The sequence below is a fragment of the Lissotriton helveticus genome, chromosome 4_1 (genome assembly GCF_964261635.1).
Source record: "Lissotriton helveticus chromosome 4_1, aLisHel1.1, whole genome shotgun sequence".
NCBI classification, from domain to species: Eukaryota; Metazoa; Chordata; class Amphibia; order Caudata; family Salamandridae; genus Lissotriton; species Lissotriton helveticus.
This window is the reverse complement of record NC_136063.1, coordinates 235,913,854-235,929,359: the sequence shown is the minus strand read 5'-3', so window position 1 is coordinate 235,929,359 and position 15,506 is coordinate 235,913,854. Positions and strand designations below refer to the sequence as shown.

Here is a 15,506-nt window from a genome sequence, read left to right as displayed (position 1 = left end):
GCAGCAAGGACTTTGGACTTTATTGGCAAGGAAAGTGGTGTGCAGAACAGTGGCCTGTAGAGTGGGTTGGGGTGGTAGGAGTATCGCATTTTTGGAATTCTTTCCCCTGGTGGTGGCAGTCACATAATGGGGGGACCAATGGGCACACAGGAAGGTGACTTTCAGGATTGATAATAGGGGGGTTGTGGAGATTGTAAACCGCCAGTCTACCAGGGATGAACAGGTTTTGAAGTTATTGAGGGTGTTCGTTTTGGGTTGTTTACGTCAGGATATTGCTTTAGAGCGTTGCCTGTGCCAGGAGTGGACAATGACATAGCAGATGCTTTGTCTCATTCACAGGTGGGGGATATTCCGTGGGCTTGCCAAGGATGCAGACATGACTCCGTCCCCCATGCTGCAGCAGTTGTGATACGTAGGCAACACAGGATGTTGCAACTGGTTTTAGGGTCCCTGGCACAATCCACGAGGATGGCATACAGACTAGCTTGGGAAGAATTTATGCTCTCGGAAACGCTGCGGCAGGCCTCATTTGAGCATAGAAGGGAAGATGTGATACAATTCATTCTGGATTTGATTGACAAAGGGCTTTCTAGAGTTATGATTGTGGGTAAGCTAGCGGGTATTGCATTAGCTGTTATGGGGTTATGCCCCACCGCACACGTAGTTTGTCAACCAGGAAGCACACACAAACACCGACTTGGACGAGGGGACTGGCGCAGGAAGCTTGTTTCCTTCCCAGTACAAGAATTGGCTTGGTAGTTTGGTTTGCCCTGTTCCCATCATGCACTGGGACAGGAACAGACTAATTTGCATATAGTCAAGTTCTGAGCTGGGATGGTGCAGTGAGCTAAAAAACGGTGATGGATCAAGCCCTGATCTTTGGACTGGGTAAGAGTGGTCTGCTTAATTCAGGCACTCTGTTCATCACCACCCCCTTTTCTGAATCATTTTGTCCACCATAAGCGTGGAAGGGTATACTCAGATGTGAGTCCCTTGCTCATTGCACCATCAGGATTCAAGCAAGCCGGGCCGACGACGCCTGAAATGGCAGAAACCGGTCCCCGGAAGCTTGTTTCCTTCCCAGTACAAGAATTGGCTTGGTAGTTTGGTTTGCCCTGTTCCCATCATGCACTGGGACAGGAACAGACTAATTTGCATATAGCCAAGTTCTGAGCTGGGATGGTGCAGTGAGCTAAAAAACGGTGATGGATCAAGCCCTGATCTTTGGACTGGGTAAGAGTGGTCTGCTTAATTCAGGCACTCTGTTCATCACCACCCCCTTTTCTGAATCATTTTGTCCACCATAAGCGTGGAAGGGTATACTCAGATGTGAGTCCCTTGCTCATTGCACCATCAGGATTCAAGCAAGCCGGGCCGACGACGCCTGAAATGGCAGAAACCGGTCCCCGGAAGCTTGTTTCCTTCCCAGTACAAGAATTGGCTTGGTAGTTTGGTTTGCCCTGATCCCATCATGCACTGGGACAGGAACAGACTAATTTGCATATAGCCAAGTTCTGAGCTGGGATGGTGCAGTGAGCTAAAAAACGGTGATGGATCAAGCCCTGATCTTTGGACTGGGTAAGAGTGGTCTGCTTAATTCAGGCACTCTGTTCATCACCACCCCCTTTTCTGAATCGGGTAAACCTGGAAGAGCGCCAAAGGACAGAAGACGTCGGATGCGCACCGAGCAGGCGGAGACTGAGCTGCAGGATGGGACGGAAAGCGAGCAACGACAGAAGGAGGCTGGGGAATGAGCGCTAGAGCTGCGCTGGAAGGGTGCTCACTATTAAAGCAGACCATGGCCATATTAGATGCTCCTAGCAACTAAACCGCCTTGACTTTCTGATTGACAGAGACTCACTGTACATTCAGGACTCTGGGACGTGGGGATTGAAAGGTCTTCCTCGGACTTCACACCCCGGTGCATGCAAGTACTGTTACATTTTTGGGGTTCTAAGCACTCTGCTCAGTTGGGGAGGCCGGCAGTTCGGGGTCCGTAAGGCAAGGAGGCAGGGAGGGGATTGGGGGAGATTGGGGGGGGGGGGGGTTTGTACCATTTTTGTATTTAGTATATATCATGGTTCAGACCGAGGCAGGTTATGCACCACTCACAAGCTCACAAACACACTCCGGCAGCATTTTAACACACGCCACATATATCCCTAAATTGCAAGACCATGACAATGGCGGACCGACTAGGGACTGACTCTATAGGAGACTCCAACACCACTATACCATCCCTCTCAATACTCACCTGGAATGTGCGGGGACTGGTTGATAAAATCAAACGTGGCCTAGTTTTACAGAGTATTAGGAGGGAAAACTCTGCAGTGGTACTCCTGCAGGAAACATCTTACAGGCACATCCACCAAAGCACTAGACAGAGGGGGTTATAAGATGATAGTACACTCCGAATTTCCGTCCAACTCCAGGGGGGTAGGTATATTGGTGAAGAAACAATTCCCTCTGATCATAAAGGAAGTTAGATCTGACGGTTCGGGCGATTTGCTGCCATACACGCACAATGGGAGGGTAGACCCCTTAATATAGTTTCAGTTAATATTCCACCAGCACTACATGCGGTGGCCTTTCCGGAGCTGAACACGCTTTTGCTTAAACTCCCCGGAGGAGAACTACTCCTAGGTGGGGAATTTAATGCGATCATCCAGGACTCTATAGATAGGTTCCCTCATAGGGCGGACACTGTTGGCCCATCTCGACTTGCCAGCTCCTTGGAGGCAATGGAAATGGTTGATGTATGGAGAAGGCAACACCCTGTAGAACGTCAATACACGTATTATTCTAATGTGCACAATACTCTTACACGAATAGATTATTTCATAGGCTCGCTGGATAGCCTCCAGCAGATCGACACAATAGAAATTAGTCCGAGAGGTATCTCCGACCACTCCCCTGTATTGCTGAGATATGCCTGTCATCGGCAGAAGCGGCGACGAATATACCCGATACGCCCCAGTTATCTTCAAATCCGAAAGATCGGGCGAGACCTCCACAAGACCACAAAACAATATTTTCAGGACAATGTGGGCTCGGTTGATTCACCAGTCACTCTCTGGGAAGCGTTCAAAACAGTCCTTAGGGGACAAGCCATAGCTTCCATCACAGCTCATAAGCGGGCAGGGCAGCTGGAACTACAGACATTAGAGACGGCATTAGCGACTGCGGACTCAAGACACACTACAGACCCAACCCCTGAAACCACACGCCAGTTACACGTTGCAGAACAGCAGCACAAAGCCCACCTGACAGAACTAACTAGACAGCAACTGTCACACACGCGCCACAAAATATACGATGTTGGCGACAAGGCAGGAAAATTATTGGCATGGCTAGACAAAAAGGAAAAAAAGGATAGATGGATAACACAGATTACCACTTGGGAGGGACAATCCTTGACTGACCCCCGCGATATAGTGCAAGAACTGGCGCACCACTTCCAGACAGTATACTCCTCAACCTCAGAAATGGATGTCGATGAAGCACTGACCTATATTAAGGACCTGGACATGCCCACATTGACCCCCGAAGAAACGCAGGGATTAGAGGCTGACCTCACAGAAGAGGAAGTGAAAGCAGCCATTAGGGCACTGCAGTCTGGCAAGGCAATGGGTCCCAATGGTATCCCTATTGAACTTTATAAAAAGATGTCCGACTCCGTAACACCACTTCTGCTACAGATGTACACTGAGAGTCTACAGGTGGGAGAACTTCCACCGGACCAACACACTGCCACCAAAATGGGGATCAGAAAGCCGGGAAAGTCTGCGGACGAATTCGCCTCATATAGGCCTATTTCCCTCCTAAATGCAGAGGCTAAAATCCTCGCTAAGGTGTTAGCGCTCAGACTCACGCCACATCTAACAAAGCTCATACACCCGGACCAGTCGGGCTTTATGCCTGGCAGAAGTACAGCGCTCAACCTACGAAGGTTGCACGGGGTGCTTGCACGCTCTGTGTATGTACAGGAGCCAGCAGTGGTGCTGTCTCTGGATGCACATATGGTGTTCCACATGATACACTGGACATTTCTTTTTGCAGTGCTCCGTAACTTGGTGTTTGGACAGAAGTTCTGTTCTTGGGTTCAGTTGCTTTATACTAAACCGCTAGCACATGTCACTGCTAATGGTCACATCTCTGAGGACTTCCCCCTGGCAAGGGGTACGCATCAAGGCTGTCCTTTGTCACCACTACTATTTGCGCTGGTACTGGAACCATTGGCAGTGTGGATACGGTGGGACCCAATGATAAGAGGTCTTAGATGGACCGACGCATGGGAGGATCGTATTTCCCTCTATGCGACAATATCTTGCTATATTTATCCCAACCCAGACGTTCTATACTTAGCCTATTGGATATATGTACGACTTATGGTCGGGCATCTGGATACACCCTTAACTGTTCCAAGTCTCTTTTGTACACGTTACATGCCCCACCACTGCGGCTCCCCGACAATTGCCCACTTAAAATAGTGGACAGCACGTTTAAATATTTAGGAGTCCACATTACGGCAGACCCAGGGGAATTCTATAATAAAAATTTGCAACCCCCAATAGACCGTCTCAAAAGGGACATACATCACTGGGAAACATTGCCGCTGACCCTGTTGGGGAGGGCAGCTCTTTTTAAAATGATGGCCCTACCACAATTCCTCTACATTTTGGAAAATACACCATATCTGGTGACACCCTCCTACTTCAAAGCCATTGCTGCAAAAAGTCTCCAGTCTACTGTGGGGCAATAAGCCAGCGCGTATTGCACAAACCAAACTGGTACGTAGTTGGTATGACGGTGGGATAGCGCTTCCAGATGTTAAACTTTATTACTGGGCTGCCCAATTAAAAGTGGTGAATCATTGGGTACACCTCCCACAGTCAGACCCGGCGTTACAGGCAGATAGGGCGCAGTTGGGTGTGAGAGACATGTTGGCTCCCCTATATGATAAAAAATTAGCACAGACAAAGTTTGGCCCACTGCGACACACCATGGAGTTGTGGCATGCAGCTCAGACAAGATCAGGATGGCAGGGAGTGATAATCCGGCTTACTCCGATATGGAACACGAGACGGTTAGGAAGCCTCAGACACAGTAAAGGAGTTGACAGTTGGGATGACATTGGGATATCAACGGTCGGAGATATGTGGCAGAAGGGAGAGGTGGTTTCCTTTGAAAGCTTACAACGACAGAATGCACTGGCCCCTTCGGAATTGTTTAGATACACACAGATACGACACGCCCTGGTGCGGGCCTTAACGACTGGCTCTGATGTCCTGGAGGCATCTCCAATGGAAGATAGATTATTGACTGACTATATGCCAAAAAGGGCTACCTCTCTAACTTATCATAAGCTTGTAAATAACCTCCCTGATTCAACGGGAACACTGAGGGATAAATGGGTGTATGACCTTGCAGACATCGATGGCTCGGACTGGCCAGAAGCATTGGCGTCCCCAAGGGAGGTGGGTATCCCCTCATGACTCCCACTTGTACAATTACATATTCTGCACCGCTCCTACTACAGCAGACACACTCTACATAAGATAGGAAAAATTGCGCATCCCTTTTGCCTGAGAGGCTGTGGGGAAGAAGGGACCTTTTTTCATACCATATGGGGCTGTCCCGTGCTAATAGATTATTGGACACAGGTGATGAGAACAATTTCACAGGTGGAGGGGGTGTCGCTGCTACCTGAGCCCCGGCGGTGCCTCCTAAACATATGGGAGCCTAATGACCTTACACGTTTGGAACAAAGCTGGGCTACCTTGGGTGTGATGGTGGCAAAGAGAAATATAGCGCAGAAGTGGGGAGCCTAACGCAGTGGAGTAAAGATATGGACGCAGCCATGGTGGCTTAGAGGGCAGTATACTGTAACAGAAGGTGCCCAAAAAAGTGGGAATAAGTGTGGGGTGCATGGAATACATACAGAGGAGAAATTTGTGATCCTCCCTCGGATTCTGAAGACAGTGACTCGGACTCGGAGGGGGATTGATACCTCAGGGAGAAAAAGCAATGGTGGGGATTCAGGCGTTATGACATATGAAACTGTAATGTATATTTGTGGATGTATAATATCTGCTGCTGGCTTTAAATTCGGAATATTGCAATGTGAGCTTTTGATGTATTCCAGAATGTTTTCTTCTGTTTGTGAAGCGAAAACTAATAAAAATGTTTAAAAAAAAAAAGAGAGCATGCCTATGAAGACAGGGGGGCGGGAAAATTGGGAGGCAGCGTTTCCGCTTACTCTCCTACCTTTTCCTGGGTGGCGGGGTTGCTAAAAGTTGGCCAAGATTGGCAGAAGCTTTTAGTCAAGTGTTGGTAGTTTATGAGCAGGGGCAGGGAAAGGGTAGGCAGGTAAGATAAGTTTAGACTAGATGTTTGGTAGTTACAGTTGCACAAAGACAGGTAGGGGTTTGGGTCATTGGAGGGCAGGATTTGTAAATGCAATATTGCGTAATATGGTTGTTATGTAATGTTATTATTGTTATTGGCAGGGTGGGGGATTTGATATGGGGATCGTAGGGGTGGGGGGGGGGACAGGGGAGCAGTTATTTTATGTATAGTGAGGTTTTAGTTTTGTAAGGCAGTTGTCAGTGTTGATCATTGTGATATGCACCGGTTTCAATAAAGCGGCCTTTTACACACACAAGAAATTGGTCTCGGTTTGGCTTGATCCCCTCCCTCGCAAAGCAGCCATCTTGCTCGGCGGTTAGCCACGTCTCAACTATTCGCATTCTTGGACACAGAGAAGGCATTATACTCGCTGGAGTGGCCTTTGCTATTTGCACTATTATAGAGGTTGGGGAAAAGCACTAACACTCTGGGAATTGTAAAACATCTTTCTGTTGAGCCAACAATTACAGTGAGCATTAAAGGACGCATATCATTGGTATTTCACACTTACAGAGCCATGAAGCTGGGCTGCCCTCTCCTCTTCGGCCTGGCTGTAGATCCTTTGGCAACATGGATGCATAAAAAATGTATTCGTATAGGAGCCTTACCTTCCCACAAAAGTGAGTACTCTTGTCATTATAAGCAGATGACGTAAAGTGGTGTGTAAAAAACCCGGAGCTTCCCCAGGGGGCGATCATTCCTCTGTTACGAGCACTGGACTTTACCCACTGATGGACCCATCTGAGCGCAGGCTCGTCCTCAGGGACGTTGGAACCAATTGCACTGCTACTGCCATTCATGCTAAGAATGGCTTATGGGAGTACCCGTATTTCTTTGAAACTGTAACCTATAAGTAGACTTATACGTTGGGACCGGGGTACGTGAACCTAGTTCTTGGGGTTCATTCTTGCTCGATTGCTTGCATCCCTATGACCAGGTCACCCCTGCGTGGGAAAATGGGCGGATTGTGCCATGAGTTGTTTACAAAAATTAATAAACATATCTTTGACAAAAAAACAAAACGGAGCTTAACCTAATAGAAATTATTGACAACAAAGCGACGTTTAGGGCCCTGTTTGGTGTAAATATTAATCGGGACAAGTCAGTGATGTTTCCCCTTACAGAAGCTTCCATCCAACAGCAAATTGATTGTCCCCTATGTTAGTGTGACAGCTCAGTCATATATCTGAGCATACAAGTAGACAGAAATAAATTGAGGGTTACACACGATAATTACGGCCAGGTGATGAACAGATTTAGCGAAAAGGTAGAGCGATGCATCACATTATCTATTGCAGAGCGAATAGCCATTATTAAACTACTGATACTTCCCCAACTGCTCTATTTATTCAACAACACACCTTTTTGTCAGCATACCATCAAATTCAATTGCATAAGGAAAGCAGGAAAATAACATCTTTTATAACACCTTTTGGTTGTTTCCAATATGTTAGGATACCATTCGGGATAGCCTCTGCAAAGGCAATCTCTCATAGGATAATGAGTGAGATTTTGAGAGACATTCGTGGTGTGTTGTATTTTCAAGACGACATATTGGTAATTGGGGAAAATACATGATCAGAGGTTAAAAGATGTATTCAATGTTTTGAGCGACAAAGGGTTAACAGCAAAATATGTGAAACGTAAGTTTGCTAAACAAAAGGTGGCTTATTTAGGTCATAATATTGGGATTGATGGCATATCTCCAAAAAAAGAACTTTAGGAAGCAGTAAGTGAAGCACCGCAGCCAAAGATCATTTTTAGGGTTGGTGGAGTATTACTCCAAATTCGTAAAATGTTTTGCAGAAAAGTCTTATGATTTTAGACAATTGCTCAAACAGAAGAGTAAATTTGACTGGAATGACAAATGTAGGGAGAGTTTTGAGACTTTGAAGAGGGAGATATGCAATGCAACACCTATAAAGGGATTTGATCCAGATTTAAGGAGTGTGTTAACGGTGGATGCCAGCAGAAAAGGTTTAGGTGCGGTTTTGACACAGAATGAAGGTGGCGACAAGGAAGTAATTATTGGATTTGCGTCAAGAAGTCTAACACCAACTGAAGAGCTCTACTCTGTAATAGAAAGAGAGACCCTTGGGTGTGTGTGGGGAATGGAACATTTCAGAGCATATTTATGGGGTAATGAGTTTGATGTAAGAACTGATCATAAGCCATTAGTGAATTTATTAACTACGAATGGAATGGTAAGAGCATCGGCAAGAATAGCAAGGCTTTCAATGAGATTGCAAGATTACAACTACAGGATCAAATATGTGCCTGGTGTACAAAATAAAATTGCGGACTGTTTAAGCAGAATACCTTTACCAACCAAGGAAGTACCAAAGAATGTGTGGGATGATTATCAAATTGCTGTGGTCAAGGAAGAATGTGTGAGGGCTATTGATAAAAAAGAATGGATCTTGCAATTGGAAAAGATGAACTGATGGAAAAAATTAAAGAGAAGGTCATGGAAGGTTGGGGAGAAAGGAAACCAGATGTGGCAGAGGAAAGAAGTTTTTGGGAAGTAAGGAGCGAGCTGAGTGTAGAGTCTGGGTTTGTGTACAGAGGAAGGAAGATGATACCACCAAGATGTTTGTGGAAAAGGATAGTAGATTTGTGTCATGAGGGACATTTTGGTATTGTCAGAACGAAGAAAAGAGTTAATAGTTGATATTGGTGACCAGGAGTAGATCTTGAAGTGGAAAGGGTTGTGAGGGAGTGCAAAGAGTGTGCAGATTCAGATAAAAGTTTAAGAACGATGAAGCCACAATTATCACCCACGCAATGTCCAGAAATTGTTTGGGATTTAGTTGCTATTGACTTTGTTGGAACAGTTCAGAACAAAAATAGTTGGAAATTTTTGAGAAAGCTGATGCAGAGACAGCGATAAGTTTTCTTAATGGTGTATTTTTGAGAGAAGGATTGCCTAAAGAATTGTGAGTGATAATGGAACGCATTTTACAGCATTGAAAGTGGAAGAATTTTTAAAAAGGAATGGCATAACTCATGCTATGACGTCTGTATATCATCCTTTGGGAAATGGTGCAGTGGAACGATTTAATCGTGTTATTAAAGGGACAATCCAAATTGCTTGTGAAAACAAGAAAAATTGGGAGGATGAGTTAAAAAGAATGTTGTGGGGTTATCGTCTTACACCTTCTCTCACTGGTGTGATTCCATTTGTGCTGATGAGGGGTAGGGAGCCTTTCACGAGAGATAATATAGGATGGATGGACAGTACAAGACATATTGAATGGTCACCAAGTGGAGAATGGAGTGGAAATTGAAGAAGGGAATGGTCAGGAAACTGCAGAATCATGTGAACAAACTTGTATAGATTCTAGGAGGTTGGAAAGACTAGGAAGAGTCATCCATACCCCTCACAGATTTAGAGATTATATGTTGTCATAGATTCTAGTTATAATTTATAATTTGTATATAGTTTTTATGTTGTTTTATTATTTATAAAAGAGGGGATGTGTGGTGTTGAAGCATTCCATGTTTGGAATGCATGAGACATCACTGGTAGAATGAGAATGTACGCCTCGGCATTCTGGGGAGGACAGTTGATGAAGGGGCCAGGAGATGGTGATATCGTTATGTGATCCTTGCAGCAGAGTTGTCAATAAAGGATCATGTGAACACATTTGGAGTACGAGCATACTTTACAGCTTCTTACAATTTGTACCCGGTGCCTTCAGAATAAAAGTATTCTGAAAGTCTGCAGACTTTTGGAGTCATAAGAACGAAGCTACAGAACTTTTTCTAAAAGTTCTAATATAATAATGTTTCTTCTCTGGAGACCTGGGGCACCTTGACAAGATTTTTGAAAGAAGACAAGACCTCACAAGCTATGTTTTTCAGATCGTCCCAAGCTAAGATTTGGAGCTGGTAGTACAAGGCTACTGGGGGACTGAGAAAAAATGTATACCAGTCAGAGATAAATAGATTCCAGTCATTTGCGGTTGGCGGAAATTATAAAACTGGGTCAGTAAACAGGGGTGGTCCAATGAAAGAGGATTCAGCGAGAACATTTGTACCAGTCATGGTAGTTTAAAATAACACGGTCTAAGAAGCAATAGATACTCTTCCCAATAGAAGGCGGCAGTTGTCTAGTAGTTGTCAAGGCGAGAAAAATTCAAAAAAAGGTATTCCCAAACATTTAAATACTATTATCTTTAATGAGACTAGGATGAAATGAAAACTGAATGTATACCAGATTAAGAGCTTCTATAAAAAGAATTCTGTTTGAGGGGAGAAATAAGAGTGAAGTGATGTGGATGTGGGCTGCCCTGATCTTCTAATGAATGTTCACAAAAACAGATGCTGAAGGTGATATTACTTTTTGCTATGCTATTTTAGTAGAGTTGGCTTGTATTGCCAGGCAAGCTGACTCCTCTAAGCCTTGACATCCATTTATAAATAACACAAAATAATCCACCATTATGGTTCCTCTGTGAAATCGTTTTTTTTAAAAAAAGATGTATGAAGATTATTAAACCAAAATTATTTTATGTTACATGAGTGGCAAATTATAATGGAAAATTAATTTTCCTTAATGATCAACTTGACATTGCAACAGTATTTATAACAAAATCTTAAAACTTGGAGAAACACTCTCTTATTTGCAGAGCACTGCACTGTCCTTTAAGGTATGTGTTTTGTGATCATTTACAAACCAATCATATTTTTAAGTACAATTTTCACAACATCATCCCCACTAATTGGATATGGATGAAAATTTGCAACATTACCTTCTGTGCTTTTGTTGGCACTGGTGGGGGTCAAGAGAGGTCTCAATGGGATCACAATTTCATCAGCCCTAAGTTCTTCTTCAGCATGTTTCTCTAACACATGTGACAGGAGTTCCGACTGATTTGGAGAAAACAAGTTGCAAAGTTTACACATGAAGATGGAGTAATTCACTAAAAAATAAAGAATGATGAAAAAGTTAGTATTTAAGGATTTCAGAATGCTACTGTGAACACAGATATCTCAATGTCAACAGAAAATACCTGAAACATCACACAAAACGGGAAAGCTACTACAACATGTTTTTAATTATTAAAATAATTTAAAAAGTCCTTCCAAAACTAAGAATCATCAGCATGTATCCTAGCCTTTGCTCCAAGTGATGCCATTAGTGTTGTGACAGGAGTTTAGTAATTTGTGACAAGTAAGGCAGGACTCGTGCTAGTGTTTTATGACATATTCCAGTTCGTAAGGTATTATATAATTAATATATATACCTTTAAGTAAACAACATGCCAGAAAGCTGACTTTGTAAAGTCATTGACATCCATGGTGACTTGAAATATACTTTTAATGTAGGGCAAATGGTATTTTATTCCTTATAATACATGGTCACACCATCACCCTTCCCACAAGCATTAAAATCGTTGGTATCTTGCTCATTTATGTTCATTTTAGACATGAAGAATAAAAGCCGAATTACTACTGCAAAACTAAACACACCAAAAAGCAGCATTATGTGAAAAAGATGCCAGAATCATTTTAATGGAAACCAGGCTTTAAAATGCTGTCACTTAGAATGTGTAGAAACAGGCAGAGATTCTATCTTTCCAGTGATGCCATAAAGCATTAAAAAAAATAACCATGTAGCAATTAATATCTCCTGTCTACTGATCACTTTTATTTTTTTGAAAAAATATCAGAATAAGGAAAAGGCAGTTCCAGTTGTCTTTGTTTCAACTGCAGCTGTAATGATGCTAAGTGAATAGACTTTCCCCTTGTAAAAGGCTTTTGCAGCCGGCACAGTGATGTCAAAATTCAACTGTAAATATTTATCACAGCTGAGAAGCTATGTAATTTCTTAATTACAGATAACTAGAGATGACACAAGTCAATTGTAATAAGGAAATTAGAGACAGGCTTTTATACAAAGATTGCAGGCTCGCATGTATTTTATCTGGAATGAGGGTTTTATAGAGCAAATAGCTACCCCAGCAACAGGTGTTCCCAGCGCTTTTAGCCTCGAATCAATCAATCAATCAATCAATCAATGACACTTATAGAGCGCGCTACATACCCGTAGGGTCTCAAGGCGCTTAGGGGGGGGGGGGGTGCCGCTACTGCTCGAACAGCCAGGTCTTCAGCTTCTTCCTGAAGGAGAGGTGGTCTTGGGTCAGGCGCAGGTCGGTCGGGAGGGAGTTCCAGGTCTTGGCGGCCAGGTAGGAGAAGGACCTTCCTCCCGTAGTTGCTCTTCGGATGCGGGGGACGGCGGCGAGGGCGTGGTTGGCTGAACGGAGGTGGCGTTTGGGAGCGTAGAAGTTGATCCGGCTGTTGAGGTAGCTCGGGCCTTGGTCGTGTAGGGCTTTGTGTGCGTGGGTGAGGAGGCGGAAGGTGATTCTTTTGTTGACGGGGAGCCAGTGAAGGTCTCTCAGATGTCCGGAGATGTGGCTGTGTCGTGGGATGTCGAGGATGAGTCTGGCTGAGGCGTTCTGGATCCGCTGGAGTCTCTTCTGGAGCTTGGCGGTGGTACCGGCGTAGAGGGCGTTGCCGTAGTCCAGTCGGCTAGTGACGAGGGCCTGGGTGACGGTCTTCCTGGTCTCGGTGGGGATCCACCAGAAGATCTTCCGTAGCATGCGTAGGATGTTGAAGCACGCCGAGGAGACGTTGTTGACTTGCCTGGTCATGGAGAGGGAGGAGTCCAGGATGAAGCCCAGGTTGCGTGCATGGACTGTCGGTTTGGGTGCGGTGCCCAGGGCGGGAGGCCACCAGGAGTCGTCCCAGGCGGAGGGTGAGGAGCCCAGGATGAGGACCTCCGTCTTGTCCGAGTTCAGTTTCAGGCGGCTGGTCGTCATCCACTCGGCTACCTCTTTCATCCCTTCGTGTAGGTTGGCTCTGGCGGTGGCGGGGTCGTTGGTCAGGGAGAGGATCAGCTGGGTGTCGTCGGCGTAGGAGATTATGCTGAGGTTGTGTTGGCGTGCGATGGCCGCGAGGGGGCGAATGTATATTACAAGGGTATTGCAAAGCACCAAGGAGTACCATGACCATTTTGAGACAGGATGCTGCTGGCTGAATGCCTTTATAAGTTCCCAGAACTCCACGGTTACTTGTGATACCTTTCTAAATGCATCAATGGTATTATTCATGGTATGCTCCTGAGCACATAAATGTGCACTTTTTAAAATCTACATATTTGCACCTGTATTGATTCCAGTCATCAAGAGGACACACAAAATGGCTAGAATACAGTGTTCAATAATTAAATTAGAAATGCATGTTTCCCTCTTGATCTTAGGCAAATATAGTATCCAGAAGCTATATGTAACTTTTGCTTAAATAAATACATTTGACATTCAAATGTTGGCTAGCTTTTCTGCATCCTAGTTTTATACCTGGTCATAAAATATTGCTTAAAATCCACTAAGTACACTGTAAATTAATGAAGATGTTCAACAGAGGCACCCATACATTGAATACCCCTGTCTATCTTTCAATCAGAAGTGGACTTGGTGTCAACAGCATTCATTTGGAAGTTCAACTAATGCTATTCCGGAAGCTGTGCCAGGGAGAGCAGGTAGATGGTCAACAGTAGACAGGAAATGGACCACTCGATGTAGCCACTGACCAAACTCTTCCTTCTCAAGCTGTGGTTGCTGGGAAATGATTGGATTCATAGTAGAGTAGATTCAGATACTTTCACACATTTCTCAGCTTTTCTACCTGTGTGATAATCAGAACTGCGTTCTTGTCTTCTGCCATGGAAAGGATGAGCATTTCTCTAATGCTGGCTAAGGAGGATTTAGTGCCCCGGACAGACCTGAATGATGGTATTGGTGAAGATGATTTAGTACTGCATGCTATTGAAGTACTCTTATTACCTCCATTTCCAAAATGTCACTAGGACGGGAGATTTTACAGACAGCTAGGTAGATTGTCTGATATTTTGGCATGCAAATAGTTTATCAAGGGGATGACAATTACTTCTTTTGGAGGATCTGAGGCAATACCTGATTGAAGAAGGCATTTATCGTGGCTGTAATATTAGTCATGAGAGAGGATAAGAATTCCCTGAAACATGCATTTGATTTGATTAGATTTTCTTTTCTGAATTCTGTGTTTTAGTTATCTGACTTTAAAGTCTTATTACCAACTTAACTTTACTCAAAACTTTTCTCAGTGATTTTCTAGGTTTTTGATCGTATACCACATGCAACTGTTCCTTTCAGCTAACTTCCTATTTACAGTCAGCCACCACTGTGCATAGCCTTCAGCCGTAGTGGGAAACCAGGGCCGGCACCCAATCCTAGGTCCAACCTGGTGTGATGTATTCCTCTCAGATAGTGTCACAAAGGGGGAATGGATGCTTCATTGGATCCATCGCGAAGCAACACAAAGCCTCATCACACAGCTTTATTGGAACCAAAGCCTAATGACGTGAAGCCTCACAAATCAATCACAAGCAGACTGAGCACCAAGAACACAAGGTACCATTATAAGCAGGCCAAACTTGGCCCTGTGGCTGGCCCGAGCTCCATCAAAGTCGGACTAAACCTGTGACTTTGTCCTGGTCCAGACCAAAAATTTACCACTTGGTGATTTGTTTGATTAATTTAAACTTCTAAAATTCAATATCTCCAATTCTTCCGATTGGATTTTTGTTGCCTTGGTGTCATTTTGTTCATTAAGTTTTACTCTATTTTTCTAAATTAGTGTGGGATTTTCTTGTGTGGTGTATTCACTTTATTACTGATTGCGTGCTGCATAAATACTTTACAGATGTCCTCCAAATTAAGCCTCACTGCTTTTGTGCGCATCTGCCAGAGGGTTAAGCACAGGTTGATTAAGTGACTTGATGTCTGTGTACATGAAGTCCATGTGGAATGAGTGTGGAGTAACTTACAAGATCTCAATCCGCTGTCACCCTCAGAGCAACATGCTTGTTGAAAGAGTCAACAAGACCCTTAACCCCTTGGATGCAGCTGGAATTCCCCCACGGTGACGTCGGACGGCATGCAAGTGGTTAAAGGCATGATTATGGCCTGCCTGAGCCCATGAAGCAGAAGTGGAACAGCCTCTTGCCATGCCTGCTTTTTGCCTACAGGAAAGAGCCACAGAAAAGGAGTTGGATT

General features: G+C 44.4%; 1 protein-coding gene across 1 annotated transcript in view; it reads right to left on the bottom strand.

The window, feature by feature from the left end:
• Positions 1-15,506, bottom strand: part of ZFAT (zinc finger and AT-hook domain containing) — a 985,201-nt gene that overhangs the window by 785,589 nt on the left and 184,106 nt on the right. The window contains exon 2 of the mRNA XM_078686715.1: positions 11,163-11,333. Within this exon, the coding sequence (XP_078542841.1) occupies positions 11,163-11,333 (171 nt within the window). The remainder of the gene's footprint in view (positions 1-11,162; positions 11,334-15,506) is intronic.